Raw genomic sequence first — 19,977 nt, 5'->3', positions numbered from 1 at the left:
GTGAAAAACTGATGCAAAGTACCCATTTAGCAAGTTCACTTTTTCCTGGGCATCAGTTGTCAGTTGCCCCATCCAATGTTGCCCTTGCTTTTCCTTTAGCTCCCCACATATCTAAAATAGGACTTCTTATTTTCCTTGATATTTGTAGCTAGCTGGAGTTCCATTACAGCCTTGGCTTTGCTGATTTGCTCTCTGCAAGTCCAGACCAGAGCAGAGTATTCCTCCTTGGTGGTGGTTCCAGTCCTCCGTCCTTTGTAGGTCTTCCTTTTAAGATGCAGGAGGTCTGCCAGTTCCCTGGAGAGCCAAGGGGGCTGCTGTGCCCTTTTGCTGCCTTTCCTCCGAGACAGGATGGACTTTGCTTGCGCATCCAGGATTGCTTCCTTGAGGAGCAGCTATTTGTCCTGAACCTCCCCTCTCCATTAGGTTGTGGCCTTTTAGGCCTTGTCTCCTTATCTTGTCAAAAGTCAGCTTTCCCGAAGTTGAGGACTTCTGTATTACTGACTGACTTGCCAGCTTTATGGCAGATGGTGAAGGCTGTCAGTTCATGATGACTGTCACCCAGCTTCCCTTCAATTGTTAGGTCACTGATTAGGTCATCCCCGGTTGCCAGTACAAGGTTGAGCAGCGCTTTACCTCTTGTCAGCCCGTAGACTTCCTGAGTCAGATAGACGTCATCCACACATGAAAGAAAGCTTTGCAACCGCTCGGATTTGGCCAAGTGCTCCTCCCATGAGATGTTTGGGTAGTTAAAGTCTCCCATGACAACCATACACTGGGACCATGTGGCCTCAGCCAATTCCCTGGTGAACTCCTGGTCTAGGTCTTGACTCTGGGTAGGGGGTCTGTAGTAGTCCCCTACCATAGTATCCCCTGTGCCGTGTTCCCCACGGATTTTAACCCAGAGGGTCTCAAGTCATCCACCGTGGGTGCCAATGTTGGCTTGCAGGGATGAGTAGCTTTCCTTGACATAGAGAGCTTTGCACCCGCCCCTTTTATCCACTCGATGCCTCCTGTACAGGGTGTAGCCATCTATACCCATGGTCCAGTCATGGGTGGAGTCCCACCAGGTCTCTGTTATCCCAATGACATCATAGTTATTTGCAGAGAGAGAGATCAATCAGTTGGGCGATGCTTTATTGATATATTTACAATGTTAAAGCAATTTGGAAGCCTACCAGTGACTCTATCATAATTATACAATACAGTCTAAATATCAATATGTGTTAATGTGTGATTTTGGTTTTCTTCTCACATGATGGGTGCGTGATGGGGGATGTGGGGTTTGCAGGAGGGGAGGTGGGAAGGGGTGTGGAGGAAGGCTCGTGGATGTGTGGGGGGATGTGGGGAGATGCATGTTGGTGTGTGGCTAGGTGTGGGCTGATTATAGGCGTACTGTGGGTATGGGGGGACTTTGTAGGAGGGCTGCTCAGGAGGGGTGTGTCTCCTGGCCCACACATCACCTGGACTGCCCCACCCTGCAGAGACCCAACCACCTTGGAGGACCACCCCCCCCAGGGTCCCAGGCACCCTGAGGGGCCACAGCCCCCCAGCAGGGCCTACAACTTACCCCTACAGCAGCAGTGGGAGTGGTGTGCTCAGATCCCACTGCTGCCAGCCCCTCCATGGCATGGCTCGGCCCTGAGCAACGCAGATCTGGTGCTGCCTGTGCCGCTCACTGGGGACTGGTGCCACTTGCAGGTGTCACTTGGGGGCCAGTGCCACTTGCAGGGACCACCTGTCACACTGGGGCAGCTCCAAAGCGGCAGAACCCGTTTCGGCATAACACACAGTCCCTGTACGCTGCACCAGGTTCTGCCACCATGGAACTGGCCCAGCCTGGCAGCATGAGCTTCCCCAGTGCCAGCAGAGCCCAGCTTGGCTCAGTACACTGTCCCTACATGCTGCACTGGGTCCTGCCTCCAGTGGAAGTGGTGCTTGCCCCATGGTACCTGTGGGAAGGAGGCGCACAGATTGGGCTGGATCGGGCCTGAGCCTCATGGAAAACACACCCTGCCAATCCAATCCAGCCCAGGCTGCACAGCTAGCATGTGTTTGCTCAGGGGCTTCACCTCCCAGAGCTGTGCGTTCTGCTTTGGTACAAAGCCAGGCTAGAGAGCCATGCTGGGCTGGGCCAGATTGGGTCCTGCAGTGAGGCGCTGGCTCCATGCTCTGGCTGCTCGCCACCGCCAACCCCTCCACTGGGCCTGCACACTCCTGGGAATGGCTCTGGAGCTGCCACATGCCTGCCCCCCCTCCCGGCAGCCGCAGCACCAGTGGCAGCAGCCAAGCAGGGCTGTGGCTCTGCTGCAGGTACAGTGGGCAGCAACGTGGCGCTGTGTGACCTGGGTTCCATACATGCTAAATGGATACAGCCCAGCCCATCCAAGGCTGCGCACTAGCGGACTGGGTTGGGTCTGTTCAGCATGTATAGAGCTGTATGGGTCTCACAGCTCAGCATCACTGCCCACTGTGTCTGTAGAAGAACCACAGCCATGCTGCCTGCTGCCGCTGGCATCACAGGGGCCAGGTGGGGTGCAGGTGTGTGGCAGCCTCTGCTCAAGTCCCTCCACGTACCCACCCACTGAGACATCCCCCTGCCACTCCCCATAGCCCTTGAAATCTCCATTCACTCCCAACACCCCCCCCGACATCCTGCTGCCACTCCTTACACCCACCCATTCCCACCTATACCCATAAATCCCCCCCACCCCACATCCCTAAATTACCTTTTACAGTGCTGAGGGCAGCAGGAGCACCACACAGATCCTCTGGCCAGAAACCAGAGTGTCTCTCCTGGATAACTGACTCCCAGGTTGCTTCCAGGCACAGTCTGGGACCATGCCTTGTCCTGCTGTTCTGCGGTGCATTTTTTTTTTTGACCCCTGCATATCCAGGGGTCTAATTTTGCCCCTGCGCTGCAAATATCCAGTGCGGGGAATGTATTTTTGTTCCTGGACGTGCGTCTTCCACAGGTTTGAGCTGCTGCCACACACGTGCATGCTCATCTGGACGCGCCCATAAGGTTCTATCCTTTATGATAGCCCTAGTGCACTAAGAAATGCCTACTGAAGGGAAGGTGCATTCTGATTTATAAAAGGTACAGCCAACCCCTTATTCTTTCCTGCCTTTCCTTTCCTGTTACCAAAGTGTGGGGACCATGGGGGATTTTTATGATAATTTGTTTATGTCTTGATAAATTGAATCAAAGAATGTTATGACCCTGCAACAACACCATTCTTTGACTTTATTCATTCAGGCATTCTCTCATGCAGTATTATTTAAAAGTGCATTCTTAGCACTTTAGCTAACGCATGCTGACTAATGCATTTTTGTCCACAGCAGACAAAACAATGTATATACTCTACCATTTGCTACCCTGGTTGGGGCTGACCAACTTTAAAATCAACAACCATACTATGTGTTAGAACCTGTACTCTTCATCCACACTAGATTGCAATGTGATAGATAACACACCTTCCAAACCAAGTTTAGCTAAAGACAAAAACACTGTTATACGTTGGTACTATAACACAGTTTGGTCTTGGCTAGGTAAAAACCATATTATGATAACTGTTTAAAGAAGGTGAACCCACGTGGTAATTCTACAAAGCTGAATAGCCTTTAAGCTTGCTGAAATAGCCCCTTAATCACTGTTTCCCCAAACAGTGATTTGTTTTTTTATCTCCCTACTTAAGGTAACATTTGTTAATGCCATTGAAAACAAGACATCCTAACTAGAGCTGGATTATTATTCTCAGAGTCTGAAATTGCATTGGTGAAAAGCACAACAGCAAACCATGTCATAACTCACATCAAACTGATTTTTTTCTAGACATGGGATTCCACAAATTGTGGGAGCAGACAACGGACCTCAAGTCAACTGTCTTGCTTTTAAAGAGTTTGCAAGCACATATGGATTCTGTCACAACACTTCAAGCCCTAATTACCTGCAATCCAATGGTTGGGTGGAAAATGGAGTAGAAATAGTGAAGAAATTGTTGATAAAACCTACAGATTCACACACCAATGTTTACCTGTCACTCTTAAATTACAGGGCAACACCCATGAAACATGGATTGTCCCCAGCAGAAATGCTATTGAACAGGAAACTCAAAATCAGACTGCCAAATCTTGTGGATCATGCTCATCAGAATGAAAAGCAAAACATGAAAACATTAAATAAATTTTATGAACTCAAACAAAAATGATACTATGAGAGTGGTTCCAGATTGTTACCACAACTGCACAGCAAAGATATGGTGCTTATTTCAGCTGGACAAATGTGGAAACAAAAAGCACTAGTTTCTCGTCAAGTAGCTTCCAAATCCTATGAAGTAGTCACAATGGAAGGACAGGTATTAAGAAGAAACAGATGACACTTGCAGCTTGTAAAGGTGAGAAAAGAAGCAGCATCATGAGAGTCACCAAAGGAAACAGAGCTAACAACAAAGCATCAAGAAACGACAGAAAAGATTGAAAATTACTCAGAAATAGAGACATCTGAACAAGAAAACCAAACAAGAACTGAAACAATAAAGACTGAGAATGTAGAGAAACTGAGAAGATCACTTAGAGCTAAAAAGCCAACACAGAAACTAGAGACTTGGTTGAAATGTGCTTTAACAATGGATTGCACTAAACCTCCAATGTTACATAGGGATAGGTTTCATTTAAGGGGGAAAATGTGTGGATACCTTTAAGACTGTCGCGTGTAAATTAGTACATTGACCCTGGGATTGCAGAAAGGAAATGGAGGGAACAGCAGATCAGTAGGCTAAGAAGGTTCTCTGAATAAAGAAGCTTTATCATTCTGTAGGTTTAACTCCTTGGTCTTTTGAGAATAACACAGGATATTAACTTGAAACCTACCAAGTTTTCCTGGAGACCTTGCAAGATATTCTAGGGAAGTATGGCAAAATAAATTAGGAAAGCAAATACAATTTTACTTTCTGGTTGTTTACTTCTAAAGCCTCAGGCATAATGCACCATCTTCATTAGTTTTGTAATTATTCATGCAAAGTTATTCTTCACTGATTTATTTAATGAGGCATGAATTCATTAGCAGAAAAGTTCATTTTTTTTATACTGTTACAATAATGCCTACTATTCTGTCATTCTTCTATAGAAACATTTTTTCATTTTATTTTTTTCATTTTAATTTTTCAGACTCAGCTCTTAGGAGTTTTGTTGGCAGTCACTGGCAACTTCTTGATTAGTATCTCTTTGAATATACAGGTAAGAGATGCCCTGTAAGTATTTGGATACATTTACCTTTTAGCAAATGTTTAACTTCTAAATTTCAGGCTCCAAGTATAAGGCTTTGTTTATTTTTTTCTATTTTTTTTTTTACATAGTCTCCTACCTTGAAGTACCTCAGCCTAATAAGTTTAATGCTGCAATGATTCTAAAACTTTTCTATACTGTGACCCAACATTACAACAAAATTAACTTATAGGATTTCTTTTTCTTCCAATCTGTCATAAGAAAAAGCAAGGCCCTTTGAACCTATTCCTGATCCTAATGGTGTTTGTGATCACCAAGCTGAAAAACCTTCAAATATGAATTTTCATTTCCACCTAAGAGAAATTTTACAATCTTTGCATTCTTCTATGCATGAAGAAGGGTGAGTGTGCCTGAAAGCTTGCAAATAAAGATTTTTATTTGCAAATATCTATTTGGTCTAATAAAAGATACTACCTCTACACAGAGGTCTGATTCCTTTTGCCTGTAGACCAATATGGCTACAACCTAGTACCTCTGAAACCTTTAAGTGTGTATACTTCCTAAAGTAAGACCAAAACCCTGCCCTTTCTTTAGCCATGTAAGTAAACCTGCATGCATACCTACGTTTGCAAGACTGATGCCTAAAGGAACATTGACCAACCTGTGTCTTTGTGCAATTGGAATAATAGAGTAAATAGCATAAATGATGAAAAACAAACTGAGGTCCTGACCTCTCAACTTCTGCTAATAGTTAAACAGGGAAACATTTTTATCTTGAAAATGTCCCTTTGAACTGTTTTTTAGTAATCCTAACCAGGTGTCTTTATGGGTAGAATCGGTCCTTGCACTGTAGATGATTTTTAAAAAGTTCTAGAAAAATAATTCTGGTGCCATTGTATTTCATACTTTTACATCCCCACCTACTTGGCTGTTTTTTTTCCAGAAGGAATGAGACTGCAAACTGGTCTTTGAATACAATCTGTTTTATGCTGTCCTACACGAAAGTCTGTGGAGTATAAAGTTCATGAATTCACCTTTTTATTAAAATCAGGGAACTTCTTCACTATTTCGCTCCTATTTTCTTAAATAGGAAATGCTTATGAATGTTTCTAGATTGACTGTCCCAGAGACAAGTCCTCTGTTCTGCCCACAGATCTGTTGTACATTTCTTGCCTCTGGCAGTCTATGACACTGCCAATGCTCTTTGAAGATTGGGATCTCTTCTGAGGGTGGGAAGTGCAATGGGAGAACTTGCATTGGCTGCAGTGAGTGTTTCATCAAGCCTGTAGTGAAGAGAGTCAGTTCTGGGTCAGTACCTTCTGTCTTGCTGCTAGGGGAGTCAAAAGGATTTTTGGATGTTTCAAAAGGCAGTATACCAAGAATACCTGCAAGCAGATAATCACTACCTTTCAAACATTAACTGTCTAGGCTTGATTCAACTTGAAGTGTCTTCCTATTTTCAAACCTACAAGAGATTTAGAAAAATGGAATGCCCCTCCATTACCCAGTAATTAACAATTGCAGCTGAAACTTCTACTGTCTTTTACAAATGGCATTTTCTTTAGTGACAAAACAGTGTTTTTATAAAATGGACATCTGATGAAGCTATTGACTGGCCTTGATTTTTGGAAGATGGTGCCGATGTCAGGGCCACGTTCCTGACAGCTCTTTAAAAGGACAAGGCTGAGGTTCGCGAACTGTGCAACCGATTAGCCACTGTTAGCATCTGAGAGACTGTCTTCCTGAAAGGTGGTAGGTTTAACAACTGACTTCCTTAAATCCCAATGTGTATTTTCCTATTAATATTAATTGGAGATAAATAGTTCCGATGTATCTCTTCACTCTCCTTCCCATGAAGTACCTCATTCTCTTCCTTCTCCCCACTCCAAATAAAAAAGCAGTCAGGAAAGGCAGTATTTTGGCTGGATTTGACATATCTTTCAAACTGCTATATCTACAGAATACTTATGCTCAGAGCATGAGTAATTAAAATAGAGGAGGATACATATGATCTATGGGTGACTGAAGTTACATGATATAACGTGGAAAGTAGGGCAGGGTGGCACTAACTGGCTCAGAGAGGCATAATAAACTTTTGTAGGCAACAATCTACTGTCAGGAGATAAAACAATGCGATAAAACTGTGTCAGGAGATAAAAACTCTCTTCAGTCTCAAGATGCAGTCTGGATTTTTCTCTAAAGGCCTGTAAGCATTTTGGGTGAATCTTGAATGAGGTTTCATTTAGGGCTGGTCAGAAATTTTCTGCCAAGTTGGTTTTCAGTAGAATCCTAGGTTTTTGACTAGCCAGAGTTTTTTCCACAAAAAGTATCTGCATCACAAGGGAAAATGGATTGTTGTTGGAAAACTGGATGTTAAAAAACCTAAATATTACCATTCTGAAATCCAGTCTTGTTCCCTCCTGGCTCCTGCTGTTCAGTTTCTTCATGCTTCCTTTTTCCATTAGGAGCTAGACTTCCCATTTCACTTTATCTATTGCAATGCACCTCAGCTCTATGGCTGCCCTGTAATATGTCCTCTCAACAGGGGAGAATGTGGTGTACCATGGGAAATGTTCTCTGACCAATGATTTTGGCCCGCTAAACTCCAATGTGGCACTTCAAAATATTTTGCTTTTTGGCTCCCCTCCCTGCCAAATGGGGGGAAAACCCATTTTCAAGCCAGTAGAAATGCAGTCATAGTCCCATGTGTTTCCAGTGCTCTTGGCACTGCCTCCCCTGCTGTTCAGAGAGGTTTGTGAGAAATTTGGCCTGGTACATGAGACAGTTGAGACTATGTTTTGCAGAGTAATTGCGTGTGTATGTGTGAAATAATGCAACTTCACCACAGTTCTGCATTCCTGACTATCACATACTTCCTCCATTAAATGACTGAGCTGTTTGAGAAGATTTGAATAACCAAAGTCACTCAACTATCCTGCCACTGCACAGTTCTTGCTCTAGAGCTAAAGAGAAAGCAATTACCATGTGTACAAATAATACTTCCACCCTTTAAAAACGGCATTGACAAAATACCATTTGACTATATATATGCTGAAACACAAGTCTGGTTGATAGGGACATTAGAAACAGAGACATTGTTGAATTTTTTTAATATACTAAGAGTAAGCGCAAAATAATTTTGCATTACAGGAGATCATAGACCAAATCCAATTTGGTTTGCTCCCATAAGTAATCCTGCCAAAGTCATGAGTGAATTAGGCAAGCAGAACTGGGCTCTGGCAATTCTGATAGCAGCTCTGCTTTATTGCATACTCTTTCATTCAAGAACTGCCTTTCTGGTCAGTTCGTGGATCAGATAGTCCCCCACTACATGTACAGGTAAAGGCACAATGGGATTCAATGTGTGATCTACACAATCACACCTCCTGCCATATCACACATGTGTGGCAGGAGATGTGATTGTGGGATTATGGATTAGAACCCATCACACCTTATTGTTGGTGCAGGGGGAGCCCCTCAGCTGAGGGGCTTTCAGCTGCAGGGCCACCCCATGCACTCCCAGGTACAGGGGGATTTGTAGCAGCCATGATCCCTGGGGCAGCTGCTCCCATCAGCTGCTGGGAATGAGCTGGATCCTGGAACCCAGTATCCACAACTGGAGCACTCTGGGACCTGGTGCTGTCAGGACCCAGAGTTGGCAACTGCTGGGGCTGAGAGTTCCCTCAGCTGCAGGACTCTCAGACCTAGCTGGGCATGGTGTATTGATGGGGCTCCCAGCAGCAGGGGAGACCCTGCTACACTTGCATATTAAAGCTTGAAAACAACTGTGCCCACAGTTGGATGCATCAGTGATGGCAGCAAGGGGGAGGAGGGGGAGCAAGCAGCAGGTGGCAAGCAAGGATGTCCTGCAGCCACCATCTGCGCCGTCGGCAGCAGCAAGTGGTAAGTAGGGACCATCCACAGCCTCCGGTGGCCACACCAGCAGCAAGTGTGTGTGGGGAGGGGGGGCAGCGACCGCCTGCAGAAGCCAGTGGCAGCTTCGGCAGTGGCTAATCTCAGAGGGAGCATGTGCCCACCTGTGCCCCCCTACGTATTGTCTATGGTACACATTTGTGAAGTTTAACTTTATAGCCGGTTTGAGCTTTTTATGGTGTGATAAGTACTTTGCACGTGTAGCTGGCCTTAAGGCAATTGCACAATTAACCAGTTAATTGCACAACACCTGTAATATGTAGAGGGGGTCTTAGAAGGGACATACTGTTCCCTGTCTGACTTTCTTTGGTTTGTAGTGTAAGCTTTTGGTTTTGCCATTTTTCTTGGGTTTCCTAGATGAGAGTGTTGTGTGCATTTGCATTACCACTAGGGTACTCTGGGAAATATGGGTTGGTTTGGTTTTTTTTAAATCCATATTTTGAGATAACATCAGAGGTTTGTAGTGCTGCCCATAGTTCTTATCTATAAACTTCAGAGACCCTTGATATGTTTTTCAGGTGGATTTTAGTTGTCTGAGTTTTCCATTGTTTCAAGTAGGGTTAAGAAAGCATAAAGCAGAAGCCACATTGTATTAGTACCATGCAATATTTCTACAAGATCAAACTGAAATTAATTAAAAAAGAAAACTTTGACATACCTGGAATTTGAAGTTGACAGCACCCCTAATTATTCAAACTTCATTTTATATAAAAACACAATGGAAGTCTCTTTAATTGCTGCTCCTAATAATTAATTTTCTAGAAATATGCTCATCTCCGACTGGCATGCCTGGCAGCTCAAAAGCCTTACTACACAAGCAAGCTATGGTGGAGTGGAATTATCCTCATGGTATCTGGAGAACTGGGAAATTTTGCAGCTTATGGATTTGCACCAGCCACCCTTGTTGCTCCATTAGGATGTGTGTCTGTCATAGGTGAGATGGTTTTGCCTATTTTATTTATGAGGATATTTTAGTAAATGTATTCAAAAGATTGTAAGAAAAATATTAGAAGAATTGCAGAGAGAGGAGGAACTTGTCAGGGGAGGAATGGGTAACGTTAATTTGAAAGTGAATGACTCATACAATTAGGAAGGTGACATTTTAAAATAAACCCTGTACTCAACACACACAAAATCTCTAGTAATCTGCTATTGCTTGTCTTGTACTGCAGCATGTAGTGATGGCAGGTTACCAATCCCCAATGCTTTGAATTACCCATCCTAGACTCTTCTCTCAATAGATATCCATCCGTTGACTCCAGTGTATTCGGATTGTTCCACAGTATTTAAATACTTCTGGATCTTCATCTGTGCTGCTCAGTCACTCATCGCTGTAGTATAAGAAACCCTTTCCTGGTCTCACTGACCCATCACCATCTTCCACGATAACTTAAGCCTTGTCTCCACACACGCTTCTTCTGGAACTCCCTTTCCATCTTCCCTGTGGTTTGCAGGCACCTCCCTGCCTAAGCCTTGTAGAGTTGCACTTCAAAGCTTAGGCAGTGCTGAGTGGCTCCTCTGGGCCAACATATCTGAGTGAATTTGCTGATAAATGCAAGTACAAGCCTGAAATAATTATACTGTCATCAGATCAGTGTCTTTAATTCACACTCTCTTTGGAAGTTGATTAAGTGTACATAAATTGTTCTGCCTCTTCTGATAGGAACATGTGACATTAAAGAGACCTGGATTATTTCAGAACCTTTGGTTTGTTGTGGGACTCTCCCAATACTGAAGTCCTTTTTCTTCATGGAGCATATGTATGAAACCTTAGACTAGTCATTTTACAACTTAGGGCATATTTTATCTTGTACTTTATTTGGATATCTGTATTATTAATACTTTTACTGGATAGAAACAATTGGGTTAATATCAATTAAGGTGAGTTGATTTATTTTATGATGCACTTCTTTTAAAATGTTCTTGCAGCTTTACTAGTGGAAATGACAATAGATAGAACAGGGTAGCACAGAAGCTGTAGTGATAGGAAGTCACTGGGTCAGCCGCATCCCTTAAATAATGACACTTCCCAAAGAAGATTGACATGTGCGGTGCTTGTGTATCATGATGGTTCTACATATCCTGGAATTCATTCTGACACCATGACAGTGTATTTTCATGGTCTGTTGGTGCCTACCAGCTGTCCACTGGGACCTGAAAATGATACTGCTTCGTGAAGTAATTTTTCAGCATGGTGAGTTTTCTTCCCTGCAGACTGCCTGTCTGTAGCAGTTCTGTGCGTGTTTGTATCATCAAATAAGTGAGAAGAGAAGGAGCTGGCAGTTTACTGTATCCTTCACTTTTTAAAATAGTCTAGAATTTTGGCATCACATACAAAGCTATTGCAGCTATGCATCAGAATCCATGGCCCTTGGAAGGATTTCTTACAGGAAGCAATTAAATAGTTACCTGGAGATCAGACAATATGTTGGTGTGATGTCTCCATTTGTGATCTATAACTTGTAAATCTTACCTGTTTCATGCGTCTCTGAACACAAAAGGATATAGTAAAGACCAAAATCAATATTAACTATTACCTGTAATATTACCTAAGTTTTTTTTTTTAACTTTTCATTTCTTTATTTTATTTCTGTTTACTCCATCCCTTGCATTCAGCTGGGACAACAAAACTATCCTGCTCAGAAATGGATTGTATACATTAAAAATATGTCATTATTGCTTCTCCCCCTCCTCCTACCCTGAAGAAGACGTATGAAAATATTTCCATAAGTATTATGTTTTGTCAGTGTCCCACCTCCCACTCTCTTTTTAACTGAACTAAAAATTTTGGTACAAAAGATTATGAAAATCCCTTCAGTATTTCATATGCCATTCCCTCATACCCACTCCAAATATTATTTTCCTAAACTAAGCAATATGGAAATTTTAATACATCTTAACCAGCAGATACATTTACTTTGCAATGCTGTAGCTTATTCTGCCTGACCTTCCAGAACTTAGTCTGAGGACAAACAGATTTTTAGTTGGGTAACCACTTAACTGCATTAAAGGAGGGATGCAAACAGGTGGCGGCACAAGTTGCAAAATTGTGATGGCGGCACAAGTTGCAAGCAAACAGGTGCCCTTGCCTCTTGTTATGTTCCAACTGCCCCCAAAAGTTGCTGTGATCAAGGGTAGTCACAGTTTGTGATGCCTTAAATGGGACAACATCTGTTTGATTATTGCATGCCCTGGGAATCCCCCATCAGGGGGGTGTGGCATCTGGGCCCTCCCACACATCCCTGCACAGATGATCCCACTCCAAAAATGACATCTGTTTATACCCAAGGGAAAATTAACTGGAAACGTCAAGAAAGAGGAAATAGCCAAATTCGGTGCACTGAGGAAATCATCACGTTCAGTTATACTTCCTACCACCAGATGCTTTCTCCCTTATCTCATTTTTTTATTAAAATTACTGCCAGGGGAACAATATTTTGTGAATTTTAGGATCTCCTTTGGATCAGTGACAAACTGATCAAGTCAAACACTATCTTCTGTTTACAGCTGAGCAAATGGTAATGTAGGTCTTCCAATTTCACAGTTTGAGAAATATTTTAAAAAAAAATTGTAGTATCTTCTGCAGGAGAAGGAGGTTTTATACTGGAAGTTTTGTTTTGTGCTGAAGTTGAATATGCTCCTTCATAGATCACAGTCAAATTATGGCTGCAAAATTTAACAGAATTTTGTTTAAGGAAAATTTTGCCTGAAGTTTGTTTTGAATGCACAAAACAACCTACTTCTGGAGCACAGATTTTCTAAATATTTTTGGTGTCTGCTAAATAATGTCTTATATTCCTGTAGTATATATAATGGGCCTATTCCCAGGACTGGATCCCCTATATGCATCACTGCATATCCTGCAGTACGCAGTTATATTGATCAGGTTGTTTTAATCATGGTCAAACAGTGAAAAGTATATGTCTTGATCCTCACAAATTATGACTTTAATGAACCTCTTGGAGGCACCCACTGCTGTAGGTCAACAGTAGTAGATTAATCCAAAATAACCATATTTTTAATTATATATTCTTTTTGTGCATTTGAAATGATGTGAGCTCCTGCATTTGCTAAGGTTTTTAATAGTTTGAAAAGACAGAGTCAGATGTTCTTTTCTGCAGAGAAGAAATCAATGAATATCTAAGAAACAATTAATGAGTAATGCCATATTTTCTTGCATATAACATGCATCTCTTCCCCCAAAATTGCACCCCCCTCCCGAATTGAGGTGAATGTGTTAAGTGGGGAAGCTGTGTTTCTGCCTGGGATAGAAGCACCTTGCTTTGATTTCTGCTCCACAGTGCAGCATTTCTATGCAGGTAGTTGAGAAAGTAAGTTGATTTAAGGATTCGCTGTTCTTCATTCCAGAGGTGTTAATGATCATCTCTCCTTTTAAATAATCTTGGTAGTCCACTAATCAAGCTAACATTTTCAAGGCAATTTTGCTGCCTGCTAGCTGTTCTTGATCTCTCTCCTCCTATTTCACATCCTTGGAGATTCTTCAGGTCTTTTCAAAATCATAGATCCACCCATGGAGAACAATCTTTAAAAGCAGCTAGGATTTGAGCTTTAGTTACGCAGGAAAGGGAGGGTGAGTCAGCTGAAGATTAGGCTCTGATTCTACTCTATACAGCCATAACTCTGAAAAAAATATTTTTTTCTTCTTCATTCTATTGTTCAAAAAACAGGTGCATTCAGGAGTATGTTATACTGGAGAACATACCACATACGACGGATGTGATCTTTCAAGACTTTTTAATATTTAAAATTTTAATAAGTGTTTTAATTAACATTAAATCATTCTTCTTTTCTCTTTTTGTTTATCATTTGTGCCTGCAAAACTAAAGACATTCTATAGTATTTGAGACTTTATCTTATATAGCTGTTATCATTACATGCAGAATTGCTTTCAACACACAATCCTGATAGGGTGACACGGTCTGTAGTTTCATAGATCTTTTCCCAAGTGATTTTTGGATCAAGATATTGCCTCTGTTTGAATACGAGTACAAACAGTACTCGTATACTCATATTCATAGAGAACAGTGCTTTTACAGAATATCTAGTACGTAGGCCCCCTTTCTGAGAACATGAGTTCTTAAGAAATGTATTAGTGAACAGCAGCTCTTAAATACTTTCCAGAAAGCTAATTTCAGATAATTTCTTGAAATGTATGCCATGCCAATGAATGCCATGGCTTTCAAGGTTCTCTCCTGTCTTGTTAAAATGTGTGTGTATGTGTAAAAGAGAGTGAGTTAGGCCAGCTGTAGAGTTTTCTCTTTTGCTATCAACCCTCTGATCATTGGGTTATTTTTTAATTGTAAATATAGAAACTAAGATTGGAAGAGTATTTTATAACATCTTATCTGCTGACTTTCCAGCTCTGCATCTGCCACATGTTTGAAATGCCCCAACTTGAGCATGCAATATTGATAAACATGCCTTCATTTGAATGCCTTGGTTCTGTAATTCCTTCCTTCCCTTTGTATTCATTACATTGGTAATATCTATCTTGTTTGCCAAGCGGAGGCTTGAGTAGTCCATTAACTATTGTCCATTTGTTTGCATGTTTAGCTTCTTGGCACACCTAGCCTCTTGTTTAACTGTGATATAGGCTGTCATGATTCTACTTTATCCCCTTTCAGAATTCTCTCCTTTATATGAAGTATATTAACATATGCAAGGAGATGGGCTGTAAGGTTCTATCAAATTTATCTAGACAAGTGCTTGTAAGAACACTCATTATCCCACTCTCAGACCTCCCACCAACATAAACCATAATCGATAAGCAGTCTAATTATTTTTCCCCCACTTTGCTTTCATACAGGGTGCACCTACACGTACAATTAATTCAAAGCAACAAACTCCAGAGCAGTTTGAGCTGGAGTAAGCTACTACAAGGCACAGCATCTATATGTGCACCTAGGACAGTAGCAATCTGAGTCAGGGTAGAGAGGTTTGTCATGGATGTTCCTGCCCTGCTCTGCTCCCAGCTCCAGGTGGCAGCATTGGGTGGTGAAAAATCTGGTTAGGGTACAACAGTGCTGAAAGAGTGGACCTGTGGGGCTATGCAACAGGTAGGAGTCTGGCTCCCTGCTTGGGCTGGCTGGGTGCAATTTACACCTGCAATCAGCATCTACACATGCATTTAATTGCAGTTAATTAGTTTTTCATAAGACATTACTGTCAAGGACAGAACTATCTTGCAGCGGTGTTAATTTACTGTGACCTAATACTGTCACACACATAGATGGTGACACTTTACTCAGCAGTTAATTAGTCTACGGTAAAGTACATGTATAGACACAGCTAGTCACCCAGAGGAGAGACTGTATCTAAGCTCCATTCCAGATGATTTGGATTCAGGTCTTGTTTATTTAAACAAAGCAAACAGAACTAACACATTCACTGAAGACATTTGGTTCTGCTGCCGTGCTTGAAATTACTGTGTTTACTGAAATATAAGGTGAGGTTTGTCTTGCATTTGCATACAAGGACACTTTATTAAATACATTGTCTATCATTAAACTAGTGCCAAAAGCAGCATGTGCTCAGTAATGGAAACCAACTATGAAATTGATTAAATGCAGCCAACACTGAGCATAACTATGTAACACATGGCCCATATTGGGCAAACATACGGAGGAGAACCTTTTTTTTTTTTTGTGAGGCTCTTAAAAACAAACAAACCAAAAAACAGGCATTTGCAGGCACAAGCACAGGGCCTGGAGGTACTGCAATACTAGGCTGACTTCTACAAGTGCAGAACAAGCTCCAACACCCTCCCCTGATGCCAAAAATGCTGATGAGTACCTTTTATTTTGGCCCTTAAAAAAAAAATCCAAGCAGGTGTTCCCTCTGTAGGGAACTGCCACCAGGCCTGGAGGCCCTACAGTATAAGGCTAGTACCCAGGAGGGCCAGAGCCAGCCTTGACCCCTTCCTCTTAGTGCCCAAAATGCTACATTTGAGATATACATATTTGTAAACAATTCTGCAACTTTTTTTGTAAAAATATATGATTATACATATAAAAATATATCCTGCTATACCTCAGAAAAGAGATGCACAGAACCAGACAATGGTAATACTAGAAAATTTAGCATCTGCCCTAACTAATTTATATACCACCTCTCTTTTCTTCACTGTGTAACATTCAGAAAAAGAAGTATTTCAAGTATTTATTTTAGTGGACTGAAATTTGTATGCTGCAGTAGTACACTGACAATGAATACAAAACAGCCTATATTACACTGATGCATTGGAAGACAAGATTTTTTTCAAGAAAACAAGCTCCTGAATTAAGCTGTTTTTGCTTTTGCAGCAAATAGTTTTACTTAGCACAACACTGATATTGGAGCAAGTCCTAAGCCTTTCAGTGCAATAATAATAATGTTTTAGAAAATGAGTTCTGGGTTTTGCATTGTGGCAGTTGGGAACGCCTGTGGGGGTTGGAGGCACCAGGGGCAGACCCTGACGCTCCTGAAGAAGGGAGTGGGGACACGGACACCACAGAAAACTTACCTTCAAGGCAGGCCAGGGTGGAGAAAGAGCCGTGTGAGCTGGCATTCCACCGGCTTTTCAAGCAGCTGTCGATCAAGCTGGATGGTGGCCAGCTGATGACATCAGCTGGGGCCACCACTGCAGGAGATTCAGAAACCCCGCCGGAAGTCAAGTCGGGGGTGGGAAGCCAGCTGCTGAGACATGCCAGCACGAACAGGCCCTACAACCCTGCCCCATGGCAGAGGCGAGGGCAGGAGCTGATACCTGACTGGGACCTCACAAACTTTGGCCCCAGAGCAATAGAGGCTTGAGGTCGGTGATTCTCCTTAAGAGAAATAACCAGCCTTATCTACCCCAGCTCTAAGCCTTGCATCTCAGGCCTCAGGGTTGGCTTAGGGATCGGGGAGGCTGAACTCCTAAGCCTGCGCCCCATCCACAGCTGAGGAGTTCTCAGGGTAACGCATGAGTCGTAGCCAGAGTTGGTGCGGCAACACAAGCACCCACATGGCTGGCAAGTGGACAGGGTGTAGGGAAGGTGGAGCCCTGAGAACAACCACAGTGAACCCATGTGTCACAGAGCGGGGTCTTAGGGGTGGCCGTGATCTCCCCTGGCGCCCCCTACCATGCCAATTTCATCTCACAGCACCCTCATTCTTTCCTGCCACATCTTGATCTTTTATATATATAAGGGAGGCTGCTTTTCGTCCTCTTGGACACGGTGCTCTGTTGTATCCTGGCCCCTGTTCTGTACTGTGTGACTCAGTGCACCCCAGCCTTATGGGCTATGCGTGGCTCCAACCACCCCTTTACCACACCCCAACCCTCGCTGATATCCTTGACGTTGTTCGGTCTGTCTGGCTCTCAGCTCCCTCTCTGGTGCTCGGGTTCTCCATGGCCCTCGTCTCTCACCACACCCTCTGGTGCTTGGGCTCTCCACAGCCCTTGTCTCGCAACTGCGCCCCACAGGCAGTCTGGCTTTCTACAGCCCTTGTCTCACAACTGCACCCCACAGGTGCTCTGGCTTTCCGCAGCCTTGTCTGGCTGCTCCCTTTGGTCTGGGGCCTCCTTGTGCTGCCCCCTTTGGTCTGGGGTTACCACAGCCTTGGGGCTCAGGTGGCCATAGCCGTGCCTGGCCCCAACTCTCCTCCTCAGGGTCTCAACCCCCCAGATGGGTTCAGGCAACCTCAGCCTTACCTGGCCTCCAATTCTCCACTCCCCTTCTCAGGGCTGGGATCAGTGTACCTCCAAATGCTGCGCCCTTTCTGGCACTGGGGTCCCCACACTACCGTGGAGCCCCTTTGAGGCCTCCTCCAACCCCTAATAGCCTCACCCAAACCACAGGTTATAAACAGTAAACCATCAATACAAACTCAAGCCCCTTGGCTGCAACATAAATTCCAGCCACTTGGCTATAACTTTAGTCTTGACACATTGGGGTGCTCTATCCTTCCCTCAGTCTTGAAGCTGTACCTGCAGTCTAGCCTCTCCTCTTTGTCCAGTCTGGCAGAGCTCCTTCCTCTACAGCTGTTGGCAGAGAACTGCCTGCCTGGCCCCAGCCTGGATTTAAATGAGAGCCAGGCCCAGCCTGTTCCAGTCAGCTGACTCACTGGTTTCCCTGGCAACCCGCAGCTGTGCTTCTTTATTACTGCTGTGGCTGCCCTGATAACCAGCAGCTGGGCTCCTTACTTGCTGCTCCACAAGTAGCAGGCATCTCAGTGCCCTGCTACACACTTGTAGCAGGGCACTGTTCTTTATAGGAACAGAGCACCGAGGTGCTCTGCAACACCATGACTATTCCATCTTCAGGTTGGGGGAAGGAACACCACTGAACCCCACCTTTTACAGTTCCATTAAGTCATGACAGGTGAATTGGGGGGCCCAGAACATGGAATGGGAACATACTCAGTGCCAGCTGGGGGCGCCGTATGTATGCATGTGAAAATGGGCTTGAGCTTCCATTTTCTTCTTGGTTTGTGAGGTAGCTGCTATTAACATCTGTTTCAGAGTAGGTCTAAAATTCCATCAGATATTGGTGCTTTTTTTAACCAAATCACTAAGATATTGCTTTATCTGAGCCTACATCTATCAAATGCTAAATATTACAGCAACATTTTTAGAAGTGCTGAAGTCCAGGCTTAGCCAGCAAAGTCCCATTAGCTTCCAGTGGGACTTCAGATCCTTTGGCACTTTTGAAAATTTGCCTTTAGGCAGCTAAAGACCTGGCCTGTGGCCCAAAAAGCATTCAAACTAAGGGGCCACACCTAATTACACCCCTGTGTGGTATGGTCCAACTTAATGATTAGAAAATCGCAATATTTAGAGCAGGAAGATGCTTCCAGATGGTGCTTGGGCTTTAGGGGTCTGACTCTCAACTCAACAGAGCCAACCCTCTTCAAGTACTTCTACAGCTGAGTAGATCAAACAATGCAGTGATGGCTTCAATTAATGTATTTCCAAATAATAGTAGCCCTGGCTTAGCTCAGTTCATTATTGCTCAGTTGAGTTTAATGTGTTGATGCTTTAAGGGCATGTCTATATGTGATGCTATGTCCCCATAGTGACGCATTACAGAGATGAAGCATCCATGGGTATCTATGTGTGACCAGCAGCCACTTTGCCATAGTGGCACACTCTCTGTTATAACACACGGTGGTGGCTAAGTAGCTGCTAAAAATAGCTGTGCACCTCAGATACAGTACAGTATGGGTGATTACTGTGCCATGCTTTAGTACTCCCAAAAGGAAGTACTAAACCATGGCACAGTAACAATGTCACCATCGGGCAATGTATAGATGCGCCCTAAATGTCTTATCTCCCTGACCAAGAATAATGATGGAGAAGGGGGAGGGAATGTAAGTGTGGAGGATGTTGAACACATTCTCTATTGCAGAGGGGAGGAAGGGAAATTTGGGGGATCTGGTGTGTGAAGAGTGAAGCACTCAGAGCCCCTCAAATAGGAGAAAAGGTCCATGTATAATGGGGTGTACACACAGTCCTGGGAATGGAGGAGAGATTGAAGGGCCCTACTTTAAGGGGCATAGGAGAATGGGGTCCCTGTCATGGAGAGAACCAGCAAAGGGATACACATAAAGCTTCTGTCAGTGGGCAAAAATATGGTACCCTGGCATAGAATCTCTGGCATTGGAATGAAATTCTGTGCAGAAAGTCCCTGAAATAGAGGAGGAAGGATGGTCACGGACAGGTAGCCTGTGGGGTGCTTTTGCAATATTAAACTCTGCAGTGGAAGAATGTAAGGAGCCCCTGGTCTATGCAATAACCCAGTTTACAAAAACTATCATATCTGTTTCTGCTGGTTTTGG

The 19,977-nt window shown here is 43.5% G+C and overlaps 1 protein-coding gene across 1 annotated transcript in view; it reads left to right on the top strand.

Annotated features, from left to right (window-relative positions):
* The window catches only part of NIPAL2 (NIPA like domain containing 2), a 71,217-nt gene that overhangs the window by 18,733 nt on the left and 32,507 nt on the right, over positions 1 to 19,977 (top strand). The window contains exons 2-3 of the mRNA XM_019551096.1: positions 5,167 to 5,235; positions 9,919 to 10,090. Coding sequence (XP_019406641.1) covers positions 5,167 to 5,235; positions 9,919 to 10,090 — 241 coding nt within the window. The remainder of the gene's footprint in view (positions 1 to 5,166; positions 5,236 to 9,918; positions 10,091 to 19,977) is intronic.

This window comes from Crocodylus porosus, unplaced genomic scaffold (assembly GCF_001723895.1).
Source record: "Crocodylus porosus isolate Cpor-Errol unplaced genomic scaffold, CroPor_comp1, whole genome shotgun sequence".
In the NCBI taxonomy this organism is placed as follows: Eukaryota; Metazoa; Chordata; order Crocodylia; family Crocodylidae; genus Crocodylus; species Crocodylus porosus.
The sequence above is the reverse complement of the archived record's forward strand: the minus strand, read 5'-3'. Positions and strand labels throughout refer to the sequence as shown.